Raw genomic sequence first — 22,165 nt, 5'->3', positions numbered from 1 at the left:
CCTACTCATGTAAGCAGATTTCAGTAAGTGGCAAAGAGAGGTAGAATAAATAACATTTATCCAGGAGCAAAACTAACAATGCATTCATTAAAGGTATCTCTGCAAAGGGTGTAGAATGGCAGCAATACTTTACACTCTAGCAAGGAAATAAATATTTCTATCCCCAGCTATCCCAAAGAAAAAGTTCTGTGAGTAATTGCAGAAGCACAAAAATATACCTGTTTGCAGAAACATATACTGGTGAAAACTATATGAAGGAAAGTAAGAATAGCAGAAGAAACATGTTTTGTATAAACAGCAAATCAAATCTCCCTTCCCTTCCTACAAATCCCGAGAAGGTGATTTCTCATTCGTACCTCCTTCTAGTGACCAGATTAGTCTTTGTCACTGTTGGGATCTGGTCCTACTTGCTGATGAGATCTGTGAGACTCGAGAAAATCAGATCATGTTTCCTGGTCTTTGCTTACATGAGGTTCTAGGATTCAAAGTGATAGTAAATTGAAAATGGCCATAAACCAAATAGATTTAAATAAACTTGAATTTGGTGAGAAAATACAACTGAATTCAGATGTGAAGCTTTCATTTTAGATTCGTCTCATTAGATAATATTCACGACTTAATCATGTTTAATTGCTGGAGGTTTTTTCTCTTATATGGAAGATCTGCCTAAATGAATGCAACGTAACTGTAACCAAAACATGTAATTTTCCAAAGACTATTGGACAGAGTAAAACCAAAAGCTTAATCTATTTTTTAAAAAATTTGATCCGTGTGTTAGGCCTATGGTCCTTTGTCCTTAACACTGGGGGTGTGGTTATAATTTTCATGTCTGTCACAGAGATTTCATTTTGATTGCTGGTATCACTAGACCCTTTGTTTCTTAAAACTAGACAGCCTTATGTATAAATAATAACCCTTTTGGGAAGCTATATGATGGCCCTCAGTACCCTGGCTGCGTGGACCAAGTCAGCAGGCAGAGAGGTGGGAAGGTGAGACCACGCACCTCCTGGGTGAGCACACCGTGGCCTCAGGGCTGACTTAATGATGGGCTGCTTTTGAAGATGAAGATGTTTGCAGGGAAAAAATAGGGGCTGTTCGCTCCACAATTACCCATTTCTCTTTCCTTCCCACTTGGCATAACTGCTGTCACATCCAATAGTAGTCATCCCTGCACTGGGAGTCTATAAGCTGGTTTTGACACATTTTTAATCTTACAGGTCTTACATCTACTTCATCTATACGAGCCTTGTTCATAAGTATGTGTTCAGTCTCTGTCACCTTCATCCATACTGTACTGACCTTATCAAGTCTCCTCATTGCCTACAGGAACAGGGTCTTATTTTCAAAGTGACACGGCCAACTAAATCTGTTCTGAATTATTTGATAAATGAGAGTGTGGGAAGTGAGTTGGAAAGATGAAAACCCAAGAAGGGGCAGTGGCATCTTCTGAAACATTAGATTTAGTTGAAAGAAATGAACTGACTCCTATAAATGCCCTGATTCAATGTAAATATCCTAATTCTGTCTAGGCTGCATTTAGTGTTAAATAATGTAGAGTTATGCCATTAAACAGCGGTGCACAAGCAATCTGGATAGTCCAAACACAGCTATTAATATAGCACACAAGTGAAATTTCACACCGCTATCCTAATCTCAAGTGTTTTCTTCCCTTGTCTCTTCTGCTTAAGAGGATCTGATAACTTCAGTCTTGTTTTTACTGTGAAAACATGCAAAACATATATTTAAGTCAAAATCCCTGGGAGGATATAATTTAGGACTAATATTGTTCTATGATTGCTTCTCACCTAGAGCAGTGTAACCTCCCTCGTGGTTTAATAGTTTGCTATTTGAAATACCATGGTAAAAGATGGAGATCTCAGTATTTGGGATTGCATCTGCTAAGATCACCTTCCATGAGTATGTTTTAACACTTTTGTTTGCTTTGCAGTAGTCTGAATGCTAGCTCCTGCTTTTCAGTGCTTTTTGTCACAATATTCAGTAGCTTCCTGGTCAATATTTAGGTATACCAAGTTATTCAGCTTTAGATTATTTTGTATTTACAGACTTTTTCAACTCCCTGCCCCCTCTTTTCAGTGTTATGTATTCCTACAGGTTCTAGATTTTGCTACCACTTCATAAAGTTTTACCAATAAAAGATTTTTTTGTTCTAACACTTCAAGTTCAAGCTGAATAATTTTACAGAATGTGATTAAGGTTAAGGTATGGCTTCTGACTTCATGGGAGTTTCAGAATTATATCTTAAATACGTGTTTTTTATATTAATTTTTCAGCATGCAGTAATAAAACTAAAATGTTGGTTTGGCCTCTGTGTTTCCGTATCAGAGTTAAGCCTCATTGCTCCCACCTGTAGACAGCTAGAAATGTAAAGAAAGAAGCTAAAAGTGTTTTTAAGAGTACTTATCTGAAATGATGTGCGCCCGCTGATCATCCGAGTTTAGTTCTTGCTCTGACCTAGAAAATTCTCACTCTGACTGGCATAAGGACTAGATCCAGTCTCTCTTGCTCACGTGGATGCAACCCTTGTTTCCTTGTTTTGTGACAGGTAACCTGGGGTCCCAGCTGGTTGAGTATAAAGAAGAAATGTACATAACGTCTGACTGTGGGAACACGTGGCGTCAGGTAGGAAACAGGAGTCATCAAAGGCACCTGGAAATCATTTTAATGTACCCAATATGATGAATTTTATAATGCTTAGCTAATCTTTATATACCCACTGTTTTGAAGCAAGGTGGCTATTATCCCCATTTCACTTGGAAACTGGGTGAAAAGGAAGTGATTTGCAAAGACTCAAATTGGTTGGGCTGTCAGGTTCTGCTGAAACTTGAATATTTTGGTCTTTTTAAAGATTTTAGAAAGTATCTCGCATTAAAAAAAAAACAAAAATAGACTCTATTTAGGTTTTTAATAATTTAAGTAATCTTCCTATGCTAATGATAAGTGGACTTCGGCTAGATCTGGCAGTACAAATATTCCAAGCTGAAATACATGGTTTAGGTAGAAAGGAAAAAATTCTTCTCTTCATAGTCTGAAAACTGGTATTTAAGCTTCGACTTTGTTCTCCATTGAAACTGAGAAAGCAAAAAGAGTTTGAAAAAAAGGAATAAACCTTTGAATGTCTTTTAGTATGATTTCATCGATTCTGGGACTACAAATGTCAAAGCATTAAAAAAAAACACCAAACAGTCTTGTAGTAGCTGTAATGCCATATGAATTCTGGAAGTCTTTTGCTTCCAATGCCTGGTGTCAATTTAAACATTGCAGCTTTATTATGTTTTTTTTTTCCTAAATTGCTCTGTCTCAGCAATGCTTAGTCACAGGGATATTTTCTTTTTGAGTGTAAAGAGCAACAACAATCATGATCATAAGATATAAGGAAGTTCTGGAATCTACTTATAATTTATATCCAGGAAAAAAAAACAACCTCAAACCACCAAAGTTGTGTCAAAAAATCATTTACTTTCAGTTAAAAGAATATTTTAGTGTTCAGTTGTGTTATTATCTGAGAAGTAAGTGTGAAAATGCTCTCACTAGTGTTATTGAGCTCAGTGAGTTCGAGATAAAAAGAGAAAAATGCAATTTCTTATATTGCTATTATAGGGTGCCATTAATACTCCACAGAAGGACTTTTTAAAAGAAATACATTATTTTTGTCACAATAACATCCTTTGAGGTTTAAAAAATACAATTTTATGCCAGATTCCTTCTTGAATGATGATAAATACGTGTTTAAATGCAAAATTCTACTAGGATTTACAGTGGGTACTGTGTTGTCTAATACTTCACAGAGACCTCTCAAATAATTCATTGTCACCATTTGCAAAAGTTCTATGTTTTTTTCTGGGGTGAAAAATAAGAAGGAACGAGTGAAGGGGATCAAATTTATATTTTCACTGCTTTTTATTTGTGAGACACTCAGGCAAATGACACGTGATGAAACTTGACCTTAAGATGACTATTCATGCTGTAAAACCAGCCAAAAACTGATCCTTCATTATGACACTCAAAATGAAGAACACCATTGCTAGCTTTATTTTAATTAAAACTGCTACAAAGCTTTTGAAAGAGCTTACTTAATCTTAATATTTGCCGTCAGAATGAAAATGTAGATTATTGTATGTATTTTATGGCCTCACTCTTCACGATCAAACAGTTCTTCTAGAGGACAGTGGTACATTTCCTTTCTCTTTTGGAGTTCATGCAACAAAAGATAAGGCTTCAGTCAGCTGATATGGGAATTATTTAGACAGTAAGTTACAGGCCTCCTGAGCCAGCAAAAGCACAGCAAAGCTCATGTTTTGGCAGAGCTCTTTCAGTGAGTTTAAGTCACAGACTTGGAAACTTTGCGGTTGTCATTAGCGAGTGCCTGTCACCTTTCTCACGTGCCACATGTGATGTTGCAGAGCTGTCTACAGACTAGAAGAGCAGTGTGTGCTTGAGTAGAGTGACAGAGCAATGTAGGAAAGTAAATATAAAGAGCTTTGGAGAAAAGGCAGTTCAAGAAATTGATTAAAAGCTTTCCTGAAATAATAGCAGTATTGATTCATAGGAATATAGGACTGGGAGGCAGGTCAAAGATTATGTAATCCAACTATGAGCTCTAAGGCAGTATTAAACATACTAAGAACATCTCTAACAGAGGTTTGCCAGGCCTGTATGTTAATCCTTTGCTGTAGGAGATTCTGCAGTCTTCCTATGTGGTATTTCACCATTCTTCATAGATTTTTCCTGAATATCATAGAATCATAGTCTCGTAGAATAATTTGGGTTGGAAGAGACCTTTAAAGGTCATCTAGTCCAACCTCCTTGCAATGAGTAAGGACATCTTCCAACTAGATCAGGTTGCTTAATGCCCTGTCCAGCCTGACCTTGAATGTTTCCAGAGATGGGGCATCTACCACCTCTCTGGGCAACCTGTGCCAGTGTTTCACGAAACGTAAACTTGTGGTGCTTTTTGCTCCTATTCTTGCAATTACACAAATTTGGCAAGGCAAGTTGATTTCTTCTTGTCTTTGAAGAGGAGTGGTTTCCTGTCACCTTTGAATAACTTTTCACATGTTGAAAGATGATTATTGTGTCTACCCAGAGCATAGAGGTTTTTTTCCCTTGGAAAGCAAAATGAAATCCACTGATTTTCTTAATGGATCCGATTTCTAAAGTGCTTTTCCTTTTTGTTAGTCGTTGATCAGACAATCTAATATGACAACTCTCTCCTGAAGCATGGTAAAACTTGATGGAAAATTACAAATTTTATCAGTAGTAAACAGAATGAAATTATTACCCTCAAGTTCTTGACGTTACTGGCAGCTCATTTCAGAAGATTTCTCTTCTTTGCACTAGCATCACATTGTTGACTCGGATTCAATTTGTGATTCATAACTGGGACCAGTCCCTGAGTTTCTGACTTTGTAATAAATTCTCAATTTAACAATGATTCACCAATCATTTTCCTTCAATAATTTCTTAACCAGCTGTATGCAGTTAAAATTATTTCAACTGAGCCCGTATTTCCATAGCTTGCATATGGAAAGGTCAAATGACAGTTCAAGAGGACATACTATGGTCGGATATACAGCCAGTTCATAAGTAGAAATAAAAAAATGCCCAAATGAGTGTTTTGTGAAATTAAGTAAATACTGGTGATAAATGGAAAAGTAAAGCAAGGATTCTGATTATAAACAGCCACAATACCATTAGGGTTGGCTCCAGTTGTTCTCCTGCCTTTTTATTGCATGATGCTTGAGTTGCTTCTTGGTATCTCTTGAAACCGTCTCTCTACTGTGTACCATCTTAAGGCAAACTGAAACTTGTGACTCTGTATTGTACAATATTCCACTGTAAGTAGCAATAGTTTAGGAACCGACTGACAAGTAGCTTAAACATCTGTGCAGCAGCAGTAGTTATCTGGCTAGCAGGAGAAGGGAATCTCACTACGTGGGGAAGGGGATCTCACTACGTGGATCACCTTAAGTGAACCACGAAGACGTAGCCTCAGGTAAACTCATGGGACAGATCCATCTATTTGGAAGATTTCTGTGTCTATCGTAGCAGGAAAACAATATCATAAAATGTGTTAATGAACATGATAGGAGCCAGATAGATAAATAAATCTTGCGTCCTGGGAGAAATGGGCTACCTTTGAACACAATTGCAGACCAGACAGGTTTTGGACATTTTTTCCCCTGTGGGTGCCTGTTTTTTAAAATATTAGGATAGTCAGTCAAATTCTAAGGATGACCTTATGTATACATACAAGTGTGTTTTATTTATTTTCAAAAAAACTGATTTCTGTTCACAGTTATGGTTGCCATTGCTATTTCAACAGCATCTGTTACAATACTGTGCTTGAAGTAGGGCAAACAGAGTAAGAGAACGGTCTGGCTTTCAGAAGAGATGGCTTAAATAAAAGGATAAAAAATCAGCAACAAAAAACTTTTCATATTTGATCTGCTGTCAAAGTAGCCAGCATAGCAACAAAATGTTCAATTAAGCTAGTAAGGTTATGCAGAATGTCTGTTGTATGTCTAGGAACTGAATCTAGATCTCTGGAACTTTAGTCCCGTTTGCTTAAGCAAGAATACTTGTTTTTCTGCAGACATCTTAAGAGGTGGATGGTAATGACTTTAAGCACTATAGGAAAGGCTGCAATCCCAGCCTCACACCCCTGGGAAAGTCCAGCTGGCTTGGACTGCTCTGTTTCCAGATTTGAATTTAGAAACGGATGTCACTTGGTGAGAGAAGGAAGTGACTCTGGGTATTTTTGGTTACTTTTGAAACGTCTGTGCATCAGAGTTAAATCGTGGGGAGTATATTTCCCTAGGATCATTTAAACATGTTTTCACTGACTTCATGGAGCTCTCCTAATTGCTCCCAACAGATAGCTGCTGAAGTTGTTAGGGCAGACACAGGAAAAAAAACAACTATGGAGAGCAGAGGGAGGAGAGAGACGGAGAGAAAGAGGTTGACATTATGACTATAAAGCACGACATACTCAAAAAAACATAGAAGAGGGAAAAAAATACAGAAATAGGCTACAAAATCTAGTTCTGTAGTGGATGGTTACTAGTAAAGATGGTAATAAATTTGTTAACTGAATGTTAGTCAGTGAGGAAACATACATCAGAATTCATGGCTCAGTCTGAACATGCATACGCCTTGTTCCTGGGCTCCAACTTCAGCTCTGACACTGAGACCACCTTTGCCTAAATCCTTTGCAAATGGTTTGTGTTGGGTTTGTTTCTAGAAAGTAGAGATAAATATGTACTTTTGTGCTGAACTCCACAGGCATGAAATTGTTAATTCTTTTCAATGTACTGAAGATGAAGAGTTGCTTTCATAAGGAATTTCATACGTTTTTGTTGTAAAATGTTTGAAATGTGTGCAAGAAGGGCATAATATAAAGATGATATTAATATGCCTGTAATGTGTCTGCTGTGCTTTATAGCGTGCTAAAGCTGGGGTGCTGAAATGGTGCATGAGGAAGTGCCACGGTGCTTTTCTGGGAAAATCTAATTTGGATGAAATGATGCTGCTTCCTTTATCTTCAGTATGATGGTGAAGCTTGCGGAGACTTCATGTCCTGGCATATACTGTTTCATTTTGATTTGAGCAAAAGTTCAAACAAAGTTTAGAGGAGGATCAAAACTCTGCTTGCTTATTTGACTCCAGCTGATCTCATCCTTTTGAAGTGCATCTAAAATTAATGTCTGTCCTCTGCTGAATTCTCTTCTAAAACATGCAGCTGTGTGGAACAAGTAGATAGGACTGTAAATGCCTCATATCAGGGTTTTGCCTGTAAATTGGCAACATTGAAAAACTGATCAGACACTTGAAGCCCTAGGATTCCCATAAAATATGCTCTTACTAGATGAGAAGACGACTGAATTCTGAACCCAAATTAAATGCTTACTATTTTTGAAGTAATTGTGAATGTGCTCTAAGACACTTTTCTCCCCCTCTGGTTCAGTCTTGCTGATAAATCCTCTAAATGTAGCATTTAGTATTGTCAAAACCCAAGCAATTGGTATTGTCACTATTCTTTCATTCACAAGGCAAAGCAAAGCTAACCTTTATATTTTTCACCTTTGCTTTGCCAAAGCATGTAGGAGGTTGCATGCTCGTCTATTAACTGCTAAGTGTGTGTAGTAACTCTCACTTTATCACCTGCTCTTATTTTAAATGAAGTTTCACAGGCTTATAACATGAGTAAACCCTGTCTTAAAATAGATTTCAGATGTAAAAAAGGGAAGAAATCTACCTATTCATTTATCTTAGTACTGCTTATGAACTCTAGAAAATGAATGAAAAGAATTTGGGAAATTTTTCATTCTTTAAACCATTAAATCAATATTACTTGTATTTTAGTTCAGAACTCAGAGCGGCCTCTGTGTGAGCTCACATAAAGTTTGAATGCAAATAAATCATTGACACTGGAAATGCAGAAAACAGGCTTGCACCAATTATTTCAAGTTCTGTAGAGTCTGGAGAACATGTGAGAAATTCATGGACAGCAATACTTTTCCTATTTTTCTTAGAATTAGACTACAAAGCAAGATACACAGAATATGACAAATACTGAAGTAAGGTGATAGGTCACTTGGTGATATATAATAGGAAGGAATGCAGAATGCATACTGTGAGAAATATGAGCTTGGGCTAAAATCACTTTAGACAATTTAATCTTACTGTGATTTGAACCTGAACGTTTTCTGATTCACCTGCTTAACTTTCTTTTCTTTTACAGCTGGGAGAAATATAAGAGTTAAACTGACTTTTATGTCCTTTTCAATATGAAGTGTGGACATTATAAAACATACAATTTTTTTAATCCTGGTTTGCTCATACATTTTATTTCTGCTGTTTTGTACATTTGTTTAGCTGGCTTTTTTTTGTCCAACTTGTAGGTCTTTGAAGAAGAGCATCACATCTTGTACCTGGACCATGGTGGAGTTATTGTGGCCATCAAAGACACCTCTATCCCTCTGAAAATACTCAAGTAATCCTACAGTCAATTAGAGTAGAGCTATTGTGTATTCAAGACCTCAGGCAAAGTTCAGAGTTTAAGACGAGCATTTCAATGTGATCGTGTATGAAATGCAGGTGGAGTCAGCTTAATTTAACATTCATTAAGTCAACAAAATACAGGTGGATGTTTTCTTAAAGATTACTTCATGGTGCTGCAGTAATATGTGGCATAATGCATTAATCGTTATAAAATTTTCTTGCATCAGTGTAGACATTTTTGCTTAAAAGGGTATCCTGCAAGTCTACAGTACAAGCCATGTTCAGCATGATTGTTATCTATTAGTGGTTTGCATCAGCAGTATACAGTAATGATGCTCAACCTTTGATGCATATGTGGCTTAGGTATCCTGTCAGGATAGTTCATTCCTACTGTAATAAAGCTCTGTCCCCTCCAAGGGCCAAAGTGAATGAAGGTGTTGGAGAATAGCCCTGAGTTGCTCTGTCGAGAGCAATACAATACAGAATTTGGGAGGCAATGCGGAAAGGACTTACATGTGCTTATATGCTGTGTAATACAGTATGCAAGAAACCCAGTTCACATAAGATATTCATGCACAAACTAACTGTAGTGTGTATAGATACTGTCATATAGTGATAATGCAGCAAATGGCCTTCTCAGCTGGTTTGGCAGGAAAGACTTGCTGCAAAGAATTTTCTTATAAAATACCGAGTTTTAAACTGCATGATAGTGAAGCAAACTATGGTAATCTTATGAAATGGCATACAAAGTTATCATCTTCAGCATAAAAACTGTAAGAGATCTTTATCACTTGTGATTAGGTTCGTTTTTGCTGTATACACTGATAGGAACTAGGCTATGTACTTGGTTAGCTGGAATGAAAGCCGTCATTAACCTACTATCCAAGAGACCTGGAGGAAACATACAGAAGAAAGGAGACTTTGAATCATAAATTTTGGGTGCACAGAGTATTGGAAATATGTTTTGCTGATTCTACAGCATCTTTTGCAAATTTTTAAGTGGATGGTAGCAGCTGTGAAGGGCCATCATGTTGGTACCTGCAGTTACCGCACCTCCCACGTTTTAGCAATTGAGCTGTTTTGCCTCTTGTGTTTCACTGACCTCCGCTTAGCAGGTCTCTAGCTCAGAGACTACTAGAAAGAATTAAGTGTAAATTCACTTGCTCTTGAACCTACAAGGTAGCAAGATATTTTGTTGACAGACCTTGGTATTTATCTGCCTGAGAATTTCCATTGTTGTGGCAAAATTATTATGCACCTCCTAATAAAGGTGTGAGCCCCTGGATACGTTGCTGAGAAAAAGTTCCCATTAATATCGTATACTGTCCAGGCATGTTGTATTTTGGTGATCATAAATCTTGGGCTTTAGTAGAGAGGGGATTTTTTTTTTTTTTGAATGAATAAATGAATGACTTCTGTTCTGTATAATAATAGTTTTAAATGAAAACAATTTTTGCTTTTTTACAGGTTCAGCATAGATGAAGGCCAGACCTGGAGTACGCATAATTTTACCAGCACTTCAGTCTTTGTAGATGGATTACTTAGTGAACCTGGAGATGAGACACTGGTCATGACGTAAGTTTCTGGTGTCATGTTTTTTTTCGGGGCTCTCTCTGCTTGTACACTTGAGCATATTTTAATTGTGGATGTTTGAGATAGTGCTTCAGTCAGTGGCTTTTACTTTTTGTAGTCACACAGACTCTTACACTGATGTCCAAACAGCCCTAATATGCAGCCTCTCCTTGAAATTATCTGAGTGCAGTATTTCAGATTGTAAAGATGAAGTGTTATGTTCATATTAAATTTTGCAAAGTTACCACCAGGGAGAGGGGAACAATAGGACTGCAAATACAAATTTGAGAAACGTGGGTAAAAAAATAACTGTTTCCTGCATTTTTTCTGTTTTCTACAGATTCTTAGGCAGATTTCAAAAATGCTAAATATCCAGCCCTTCTTTTGTGAAAATTGTCTTCACAGTGTAAATAACGATGTTGTTGTCCTAGTAACTAGCATTGCAGTACTTTGTGTAACCAAACATTGTGCTAACAAATACATGTTTTAATTCTGTGCAGTGACTGAGGCAGATGCTATGAATAGAGTTAAAAATAACCACATTCTGCAGCTTAGACCCCTGTTTATCATTTTCAAAAGGGCCAGGGACATCTGGATCTGAGCTGCAGGTTTTACTGTGTCTCTAGGATAAAAGCTAATATTTTAGAAGCATCTGAGACTAAAAAACACCTATCCAATTAGAGAGAAAGGCCCATGCTGACTGCAGCAGGGAAGGGGAATGCACTCGGAGATGTGCAGGTTGTTATGTGTGCTCCTATCAGAACAGCTTGTCTGATCCTTTATACTGGAGCTCAGTGTGTTCATGACAAGCTTTTTTTCCTAGAAATTACAAATAGAGCTGCCTTTGACGGGTACCAGTAGCATTTTTTCCAGAAAAAAAAAATAAATAAAATAGCCCAGTGTGGAGTTGTGTAAAGGATCCTCAGCAAAGCAAAAATCCTACCCAATGGACTTAAAAGCATTGTGCCAAGTTCGTAATGCTGTACTGTGCAGGGGTGAATGTGGTCTGTTAGTTCGTTCTTTCTTTCTCCACTGTCCCGTTTATCCTCTGTTATACATATATGACCTGAGAAGAACAGTATTAGTCCACCATGTCCCTCTTCCCTCAAGCATAAGATTTTTTATGCTATAATATATGCCACATGGAGATACTTATGGCCCTGAATGAAGGATTTCCATTGATTTCACTGGAAGCAGAGGGATCAAAAGCTTATCCTAAACCATACTTACTGGCAGATAAAACGATGTGTGATGACTATATACTCTGTGTTTTCTTCTTATTATTATTAAGTATCATTAAAAACGGTGATTTTGTGAAGATGTACTTAAATATCTGGCTGAATAGTCTGATGAGCTCATGTGAAAAATACCTTTTTGAAATCACCCATATGAAATATATATATATATAGCTAAATTTGATACATGAGCCCACATTGACAAAAAAGCATCATATGACTTTTATGTTTCTAAGGGCATAACAAGAGTCTGACTCCAGCATCTCAATGCCGGGCTTGTAGGATCTTACTTTGCAGCTAGTTCCACTGAACATGGAGGACATCAACCACATACAGCATGTGTTCCCTTGTTGCCATTCTATCAGCTTCCTTTTCTCTCCTACTGCTTTTGATTGGGTTTTACCTTCAAGGTGACGTCTGCCCAGTGGCACTCTGTCTGACTTTACATCAAGATGTTTTGTCGTTCTGCCTGGCTTAGGTCATTTTCTCTTAAAACTTCCCACTTGAACTGGGTTGCTGGGCATGACTTAGTCTGCAGTGATTTTCTGCTTTTGAGAAATGTCATCCACTGATACACGCTCCCTGAAAAACAAAATCAACGATACCATCTTTTCCTTTTTATTCGAGAAAGTGGGTTTTTTCTTTTGGGTAGAACATGGTAAGATGAATTTGTGTATGGTAATGGGGAAAAAAAAAAATATCAAGATTGTCTTTCACACTGAAGAATCCAAATCCATTCCCAAGGACCTAGTCTGACGTTTTTTACTCGTACAGGAATTTCATTTTCTCCCTTTGGTAGGGAGTTGGTTTGAATAAGGACTTTGAATAAAGAGTCCAATGTCAAAATCTGCATAAATTAGCAAAGATAACATAATTCTGAAGTGGGAAGGTAATAACTGAAAAAGTTTATAGCAAAATGGTGGGAGAGAGATGGTTTCATTTAAAGTTTCTAGAATAAACTCACAAAAGAATCAATATTTTATTTATACAGAAAGCAGCTGTTACTGTAGGGTAAAATCCTGGTTCTGCTAAAGTCTGCTTAGGGATTTCCTTCAAGTTTTTAAATTTTTATTAAAAAAAAAAAATCCATAAAAAGATTCCCTGGGAAAGACATTAAGGCACTCGGTAACACTGTGTGTGAGAGATTTCTCATTTTCCAGCATGGTGACTGGGGTGTTGGCCTGACATGTAAAGGACTTCCATTTGAATTTCTGTTCTGTCCTAACTTATCCGAAGTGAAATAGTCTGGAAAGCTTTACTGAAGAAACAGGGGAACGTGAACCTGGTTGCCTCAAGTCTTCATTTCAGAAAGTTTTGTGTTTTCTCCAAAACAGAGAAAAAACAAATGTTTACTTGTCAAAAGTTTTCATAAACTGAGTTGTCATCTGCCAGTCGACATTAATCTAAATCATTCATCCAAATCCCCTGCAGTATTCAAAATATGTGCATTCAAGTGCCAAGGAAAATATATTTTATTCCATTGTGCTCTGCAATAGACCTAGTTAAGATTTTTAGGAGTTTTAAGCAGTAAAGTGTTCAAAAATTTTAGAAAACTCATTCTGTGTACAAATCAATTTCTAAATAGACCTAGTTAAGAGTTTTAGGAGAAAAAAGCAATGAAGTATTCATGAAGTTTAGGAAACTCATGCTATGTAAAAAATCAATTTCTAAATGAAGAGCTCAAATTCACCTTTTATTGCAAAACAAGGAAGTAAGGTTTGCTAAGACATTTCCTCAACTAATTGACATATATTCATCAAAATAGTGCATGGTCTAGTAGGCTTTATTTTTTTCTAAGTTCTTTAAGAATGAAAGTTACTGCAACCAGTGTTAACAATACATTATATTTGGAAAAAAATTACTTAATAACACTGGATTGAGTAATGGCCTAACTCAGTGGGAAAAGGAAGCATTTTTGTGAGTCTGAAATATTGATGTTCCTCTTCAAAGGAAGTAGTTCATATAATGAAAGTTTGAAACCTGTTAAAATGACTTCTAAATCACAGTTCAGCTTCTGGGACTGTTTCCCAAACCAGGTTATTTACATTGCAATGTAAACCCAGTAGGCGTGATAACCATGGTGCCACAGACCATGGCCCCTTTTAAAAAAGCCAATAAGAGGTTACATAAAAGGACTGTTTTTCTTTATGTCAGGCAGAATCAAAATCTTCCTTATGGGTAATTTAATTTTTTTCCAGAGGGACTTTTTTTTTTTTTCCTAAGGTCTTTAGAGTAACAACTGAAGATGCTGCCGTGAACTTCATGACATCTCTGAACTGCAGAACTCCTGCATGTGCGTCTTACTCTCTTGAAAGCCCATTGTTGCATTCCTATTGGGTTCCTAGGGGATAATAGAAGCAAGAGAATTGTCTTGTTTAAATGTAATCAAAACAAGGTGGATATCATATTAAGAGGTGTTAGATATTAGGGAGAAACATCTGGAATTTTGCAACTGTCGATTCCGCTAGTAACATCAACCTCAGCTTTAACAACATCAGTAACGGTCAATGTTACATGTAGTTTGTGGGACTTATTGTTGCACCGTACATCGCAGCACACTACCTTTCCTGTTGTCTTTGAGTATCTTACTAGGTGGAGGTACTTCTATGTGTTGTGAATTCATCACTATTATCTTTCTCGTACTGCAACCCTTAAAAAAAGTAGATAAAAGGTAAATAAAGCCTCATAATGTAAGAGAATAGCTGATTTCCCAAGGCAAATTCCGGTTTTTATTTGCAGCTAGTTACTCTCTTGTTTGAGAAGCGTTGCTCAGTCAGGTTGTTCTGCACTCTGCATGACAAGGAACATATCTGTCTGTTGATAGATAGAGGAAACATGTAGCAAGACAGGAAGAGAATGGTGACCTTTGATAAAAGAGCATTGAAAAAGCAAACTTGTTACTCGATTTCAATCTCATCTAGAGATGAGATAATCCAGATGTGCAAATGCCTGTTTAGTGGCAAGTCTAATGCTTTTGCTTGCATCTCCATGGACACGGATGTTAGCAGAGCAAGTTGATGCATAGTAGTGTTACTGCCAACACTTCATCTTGGAGCCAAGACCATAGGACTGCCCCTGTTTCTCCCTCTGCTCAAAAAAAGTTCAATGTTTAAAGCTTTGTTTTTTCTTTTCTTTCTATGAAGTTTCCATAACGTATTCAGACACACAGGAACATGATATTTTCAGTGTCTTGCTAAAGCCCATATTTAGTACATTTTGAGGACAGACCTGGAAATATATTTGAATAAGAGGAACTGAAAGTTTAGGAATACATGTCCTGTAAGACTCTTTAATCACCTTATCACTATTTAAAGGAGGAGAGAAGGAGAGTAAAAGAGTGACAAGTGACTTTTTATTCAGATAGTCTTTGTGTCATTTTGAGCCCCTATCACTGATGGAGTGCCTGCGGCTGTGGTTCTCTAACTTCTCTTTCAGGGAGACAGTTCCTTTTTAGTGTCTAGTTCTAAAAATGGTGATGATGAGGTAGACATTGGAAACTTTAACCAACAATAAAATTGTTCAAACATTTTACTTAATTTTGTGTGCAGCCTTGAACTCCATTTTGCTGTAATTTGCTCTCACAGTGAAGGAGTCACAATTTAGGTACCATAGGCTATTTCTCTGGCTCTGCCAGGTGAAGTCTGAGTGAAGAATTTCCTACCTGTGACAAAAGTTATCTGTTCTTTAAATATGTGAGTAGAAAAAAAAAATAGCTAAAGAATTAATTATAAAATTTTATAAGTATCCTAAATTAATTTGATCTTTAAGTGAGATGACAGCAGAGTGCTGAATGATGCAAAGCTATCCTTTATAATGTCATATATTTCTCCTTAAATGAATCTATTTGATTGACTATCCTCCTTATGTTTACTTCTACATAAAGCATCAGGTTAGGCATTAAATCTGCAATTTTTTCCAAACAGCTTACAGGTTAAAAGGTTGTTCTTGGACAGGAATTTACCAAATAGATGGAAAAAAAAGTTGGAGGTAATTCACAAACATAATGGAGCCACTGAGCTTCTGGATAAAATGAGAACATGCTCATCCTGCTCCTCCCCAGCACTTCTCAGAACCCAAGCATTCATTTCCACTCTTTTTCCCCAGAAGATCTGAAACCAAGATGTATTGGCATAAAAGAATGATTGGCAATTATTATTTTTTGGGGGCAGGAAACAATGAAAAAACATACTTTGGTTCAATTTCAACTTAATTGTTTCCTCCCCTCATTTTTCACTTTGGCAGCCAAACCAAAAAAAAAAAAAAAACCTACTCTTCTCTCAGTGCATTAAGTATATGCATGTGTTTGTAGTTTAAGGCACTTAAATCATAAGTGTCTCAGCATATTTGCACGTGATCTGTTGTGTACACAAGCACTGTTTATGTGCAGTTGCTTTATGTAGGCAGGTGTCTACTTTTGCACATGGAAGCATTCATCATTTCTGTAGTTGTGATTTAGGAAAGCCACTGAAAATGTGACCTCTGTTACGTTCTTTTGGGGAATTAGAAAAATATGTGGAATTAGAATCTTGATGTATAACAGACTGCAGCTTGAATCTTACATTACTTTCATCCATTTTACTAGTATGAACCCTTTGACTTACCTAGTTTCTGTTGATTTTACAGTGATGTAAAGGGAGCAAAGACAACATTTTCATTTTGAAAATAGTAGGCTTTAAATAGCACTGTAGACATGGTCATGGCTAACCTGCTCTTCCAACTCATATCCCGTTGGGAAATATTTCATTAACAATGTTACTGCTTCTGTGAGTTAAGGGGAACACTACCTGTTGGCAGTGTTTACACTAGGGATAAAGGGCATCCTTCCATGCCACGACCTCATCACTTCACTCCCGCAACTTGGTAATTTCTTTACAGATTTTGGCATGGGGAGGCCATGTGTCTTGCTGTATGTTCAAAGGCACTACAAATAATCTGAGCTACAACGGGAAAAGAAAAAAAAAAAAAAAAAAAGATTGTCACATTTATTTGCTTTTTCAGTTATAGTGTCATCATTTGTAGTAAAGGTCTAAGAGAAGCAAAGGGCTCAGCTCTTTGAGCTCACCATAAATTGACAAGCAACTTCTAACACACTGCTCCTTCTGTGTAAAAGACAACTGAAAAAGTTGCCACTGTTTTAATGTAAATGCCTCTGATATCTAGTAAACTGTAAGGTGGATTAAGTATTCAATCTGAAAATGCAGTTGTGTTATAAAAATAATCAAGGAGGCATGGCAGTTTAAAAAATAGTTTAGCAGTAAGTTCACTAACAATTTTGTTTCCTACTGATATGATTTACAACAGGAAAGGAAGCCTCATATGGGGAACAAGATCTAAATACCACTTTTTAGCATAGCTCTGTGACTGCTTCCATTTAAACAAATACTTTCCAAGAGAGACTGAGAGTTGTTAAAATAATTAACTTGCATCTCCGAGAGTCTGGTTTCCTTTCCCAGTTTGGTCACGTACTTACTGTTGGGTATTGAGGTTTAGATCCATGAAGAATTTCAGGTCCTGCCTTTCTGCACATGCTTGGACATCTTTGCTTAGCTGTTGCCCAGAAGAATTTAGACATGTTATCCAAGATAGAACCATTGAGAATTGCACACATCACCGGTATGTGCAGTCCTCAGTTGACCCAGATTCAAACCTTATGTTTTATTTTTGATAGTTTTATACCTGTGAAGGTGCTTCCAAAACACTAGAGGTCCCGTTCCACCCCCAGCTGGCATGCCAAGGTGGCGGAGTGTGTCAGCAGGGCAGTACAGGACTGTGCAGTCAAATTCTGCTACCTTGGCAGCACGCTGCTTTGAGCATCATGGTTGATGATGGTATCGTGTAGAGCAGAGCAAAAGCCAACACAGCACTTGGGAGATTAAAGCAGCATGTCTAGAATGAAAGAGGCATTTGATTTCAAACAAAAGTAGCTGTGCATCATGCAGTTGTCATCACTAGTCTTCAGTATGACTGCAAAACCTGGACAATTTAAGTTGCTATGTTACACATCTGAATAAATTCCACATGTGCTGTCTTCGTGACCTTAGTGGGGCAGTACAGCAGGATGACTTCCACCACTCCTGAGGTCTTTGAGTGTTCTCAGATATTGAGCAGTAAAGCAAAACTGTTGCAGGTTCAGCTACGCTGCTCTGAATATCTGGTGGCTATATCAGACATCACGCTGCTCAAGGCCATTTCCTTTGTCCAGAAACAATATGGCTAATGGCTCAAAGGTAAACCACCATAATATTATAAAAGTTGCTTAAAGCATGTCTTAATTTATATAGCATTAGATACATGATACGGGACACTATAGCTAAAATCCATCTGCTCTGACAAAGAATGTTTTGGTGCTGTGAAACCCTATGAACAAAATCTTGAAGAACACAGCAGAAAATCTAAAGAGGAAGGTGAGCGTAGTGGTTGTAAAAAGATGTCTGTAACATCTGAGATGAGCAGTGTGTTGTCAAAATCAGGGTCGTTTCTCCTCAATAAAGCCATAGAAGCTGAATGTTTACTTGATAAGTCTTCAGGAGTCTCCAGCTTTAGCGCCATCATAGCTTCAATCAGGTGGTTTGCGAGCAACACAGAAAGCAGGCAACACAGCTATTACTGTTCATCTGAACATCTATTGAATAGATCCTCTTTTCTATTGAACAGAAATGTGAATTTACTGGAAGAGATTATCATTGCATAGAATTTCTGTTAAATTAGCTCCCCCTGATTATGAGCTTTATCAGGAACAGAAATAACCAGCAATCCTCCAGCAAATAGTTTAAATGAGTTAGCTTAAGAACTGCATTAAACTGTCTTAGCTATCAAATGATGCAATCAAATTAAAAAATGATGTGCTCATAAATGAACTAGGAACGAATGTACAAAGTTGTTATGGCAACTGAAACACTGAAGTTAAAATTATGGATCCCAAATTCTTGCAAATAAAAGTAGATAAATTTCCAAGGTAATTGGAATTTCTTTTAAAAATTATTTATCACAGCATCATCTTTCATAGTTTCAACAGAATTTATTTGATGACTTTCTAATGAAATATAATTAATCAAGAAGAAGGTTTTTATGAATTACTATCATCTTGATATTTAACTTCTAATCATCAGTTACACTTGCTGCACTGTTCCAGTTTTTTCTATTCATATGATTTTATTGGACATATATATTTTGCACCTGAGCAATTAGATTGTGATTGCTGTTACGTATTGCTTTATTATAGCTCATATTTTTGTCTAATCCATTAAATCTTACTTAAAACATGCCTTTCTTCCTTACTTTGTAAAAATACTTCTTTTTAGTTCTAGTGATATTTGGCAATGCATTTAAATGGGCTCCTCTGATATGTCTACAAAACCTTGTCCTCAATAGAGCAACAAGTGTTATTGCAGCAATGGTGTTAATAATCATGAGGCCGTGGTTTCAAACAGTTTGCTAAGCTGCGTGCATGTAAGGTGCTGGATTCACTAGGAAATTTGCCCCAGGAATTCCAAAGCTGTACGGCCGCATTTTTTCATGGGGTTTGTGGCTGTACTGAGACACTTGCATGAACCTCAGGAATTTTTCTTAAGCCAGAGAATGGTAGAATCAGTGGTGCAGTTACTGTGCTCTGTCAGAACCTGGTTTTCAGTCTGTAAAATCAGAACAGCCATAATAGAAATGATTTTTTTTTTTTTTTGACAGAGGCTTGACCAACAAGCAGAAAGGTTATTTCTGTCTTTTGCTAAAAAGCTCTCCCATTGAAGCAGTACCTTTGCTGTATAAACATAGTTTACATGTAGCTTTCATATTCTTCTAGTAGAATTTACGTAATTTCTAGAATAATTTCTACAATTTTTATAGAACTATAGGATATGGGACTGGGCAATATCTCAAAAGTTTATCATCTGTAATCGTGATGTTTCACTAATTTCTTACTCCAGTGAGGGAGAATAAACAACCTCAATAGCTTGTACCGTTACCATTAGAGAATCACAGAATGTTTGAAGTTGGAAGGGACCTCTCTCGAGGTCATCTGGTCCAACATCCCTGCTCAAGCAGGACTACCTAAAGCCAGTCACCCAGGATGGTGTCCAGATGGCTTTAGAGTATTGCCAAGGATGGAGACTCCACAACATCTCTGGGCAACCTGTGCCAGTGCTCGGTCACCCTTACAATAAAAAAAGTGTTTCCTGATGTTCAGAGGGATCATAATTACCTCCATGTTGTCTGTTTCTCAGTTTTGAATACAACCTAGAATTAGTCTTTCTTCTTGCAGCAACATTGCATTCTTGTTTTAATCCCCCAGAATTCCCCAAGCCTTTTCTTTGATATTTGAAAATTAGTCTCCATTCCGTCTTTGCACCCTCCCTTCAGGTATTCATGTATATTGATAAGGTCCCACTGAGCCTTTTCTTCTCCAGGCTGAACAGTCCCAGCTCTCTCAGCCTTTCCTCACAGAAAGGTCCCTTCTTCATCTTCGTGGCCCTTTGTTGGACTCCCTCATCTGTCCATGTCTCTCTCATGGAGTCCAGAACTGGACGTAGTACTCCAGGGGTGGCCTCACCAGTGCTGAGGAGAAGGAATTAGAGAATTGTGCTGCTATATCTTTTAAGTTTATTGGTCCTTGTCCTTCCTTTTTTTTGCCCTTCCTCCAGGTCTCTTGGAAGACAACTTTTCAATCTATTACAAGACTCTGAAGTCATTTTGTTGAACAGCTTTATCTTTTCCAGAGAAAAGACCAATTCTTTCAATCTTTCTTCACTGGTTACATTTTCTAAGCAGTTTATGAGTCATCCTTGCCCCTCTTCAAATCAATTTTTAGTGGTTGTGTAAATATGCATATAACATCCAAAATTAGACGCCATATTCTTCTAGAGGCTCCACCAGTGCCAAATTTATCAAAATAATTACCTCCATGTTGTCTGTTTCTCAGTTTCGAATACAACCTAGAATTAGTCTTTCTTCTTGCAGCAACATTGCATTCTTGTTTTAATCCCCCAGAATTCCCCAAGCCTTTTCTTTGATATTTGAAAATTAGTCTCCATTCCGCTTTTGTGCCTCTGTTGTGTGTGTTTGGTTTTTTTTCCCTAGGAGTACTTTTTGCAGTTGGTTTTGGAGTATTTCATCCTGTTTATTTCTGACCATTGCTTCCACCAGTCAGTGTCCGTCCCCTTCCTCCTGTGTTATCTGCAAAATTTTGTGTGTGTGTGTTATTTGACCACATAGGTGTTAATGAAAATATTGACTGCAGACCCATCATATCTTTGCACTATGTATCTCAAAATATTTCCCTGTTTGATAACTACTTTTTGAAAATTAATTCTTCTAATTGGATATGTACTGCCATTCCTCATTACAATGATTTTATCTTCACTGATGTTTTCTTTTTCACATTGAGACAATGTCAGTTAGAACTGTGTAACACTTTTAACAAAGGTCAAGATATGCTACATTTTCTCCTTTCCTTTTATCCACTAAGCGATTTACCCTGTAAAAGAAGGAAATTACATTAGTTTGACATGATTTGGTTTTGACAAATCCATGGTGGTTGTTTGTTATCATTTTAATTATCTCCAAGGTGCTTATAAGTGGGTAGCTTAATTTCTTTGGTATCTCTGTGGATATAAAAATTAATTCTGTAACTCCCTGGGCTCTGTTTTGTTGGTTTATATGGTTGTATGGCTATATACACACACACATATAAATATGTGTATATACATATATATGCATAGGTGAAATGTTTCCCTTTCTATAGTCATCCAGAATCACCGTCATCCTCTGTGAGGTCTCAAAGATGATTATTAATAGTTCAGAGATTTTGTTTTATAGTTTTCATGAGAATTTCATTATTTTGTTCTGCATTGCACTCAAGCAATCATCTCTTTTCTTCTCCATTCCTGACTAATCTGCCTGAGATAGCTAACATGAATGAAGAAAATTGCATTTGTTCCATAGAAAATACCTTTCTTGAGGCAGGACTGAAGCTTTGACAGGACTTGGCTCATTGCACTTGAATGTATTTGTTGATAAGTGAGTTAATAAAAGAAATATAACCAATTTGTAAAGTTTTGTGGTGTCTAAATAAGCATTTGCTGAGGTAGGTAGCTGCACAAGCACACAGTGAAGTCTGTCTTATGCTAGTATCTTGTATGGAGAAAAAAAGATGAAAAATAAAGAAAAAGGTACATGTATTTAGCATGGAAAAGACACTTCATGCCTGTCAGCAAAGCCGATCATATTGAAGCAGGCATTGTGGAAAAAGCATGAGACCACCTAAGTAGTCACTTTATTGCATATGTAACTACAAGTGAATAAGATTATATGGTGACAGCAGCTCTCAGGATCCAGCTGAACCA

At 37.1% G+C, this 22,165-nt stretch overlaps 1 protein-coding gene across 1 annotated transcript in view; it reads left to right on the top strand.

Moving 5' to 3' along the window:
• Positions 1-22,165, top strand: part of SORCS2 (sortilin-related VPS10 domain containing receptor 2) — a 375,581-nt gene that overhangs the window by 314,994 nt on the left and 38,422 nt on the right. The window contains exons 12-14 of the mRNA XM_009890550.1: positions 2,564-2,640; positions 8,922-9,013; positions 10,489-10,596. Of these exons, the coding sequence (XP_009888852.1) occupies positions 2,564-2,640; positions 8,922-9,013; positions 10,489-10,596 (277 nt within the window). The remainder of the gene's footprint in view (positions 1-2,563; positions 2,641-8,921; positions 9,014-10,488; positions 10,597-22,165) is intronic.

Source organism: Charadrius vociferus, unplaced genomic scaffold (assembly GCF_000708025.1).
Source record: "Charadrius vociferus isolate BGI_N301 unplaced genomic scaffold, ASM70802v2 scaffold88, whole genome shotgun sequence".
NCBI classification, from domain to species: Eukaryota; Metazoa; Chordata; class Aves; order Charadriiformes; family Charadriidae; genus Charadrius; species Charadrius vociferus.
Note: the sequence above shows the minus strand (reverse complement) of the source record. Positions and strands in the feature narration are given on the sequence as shown.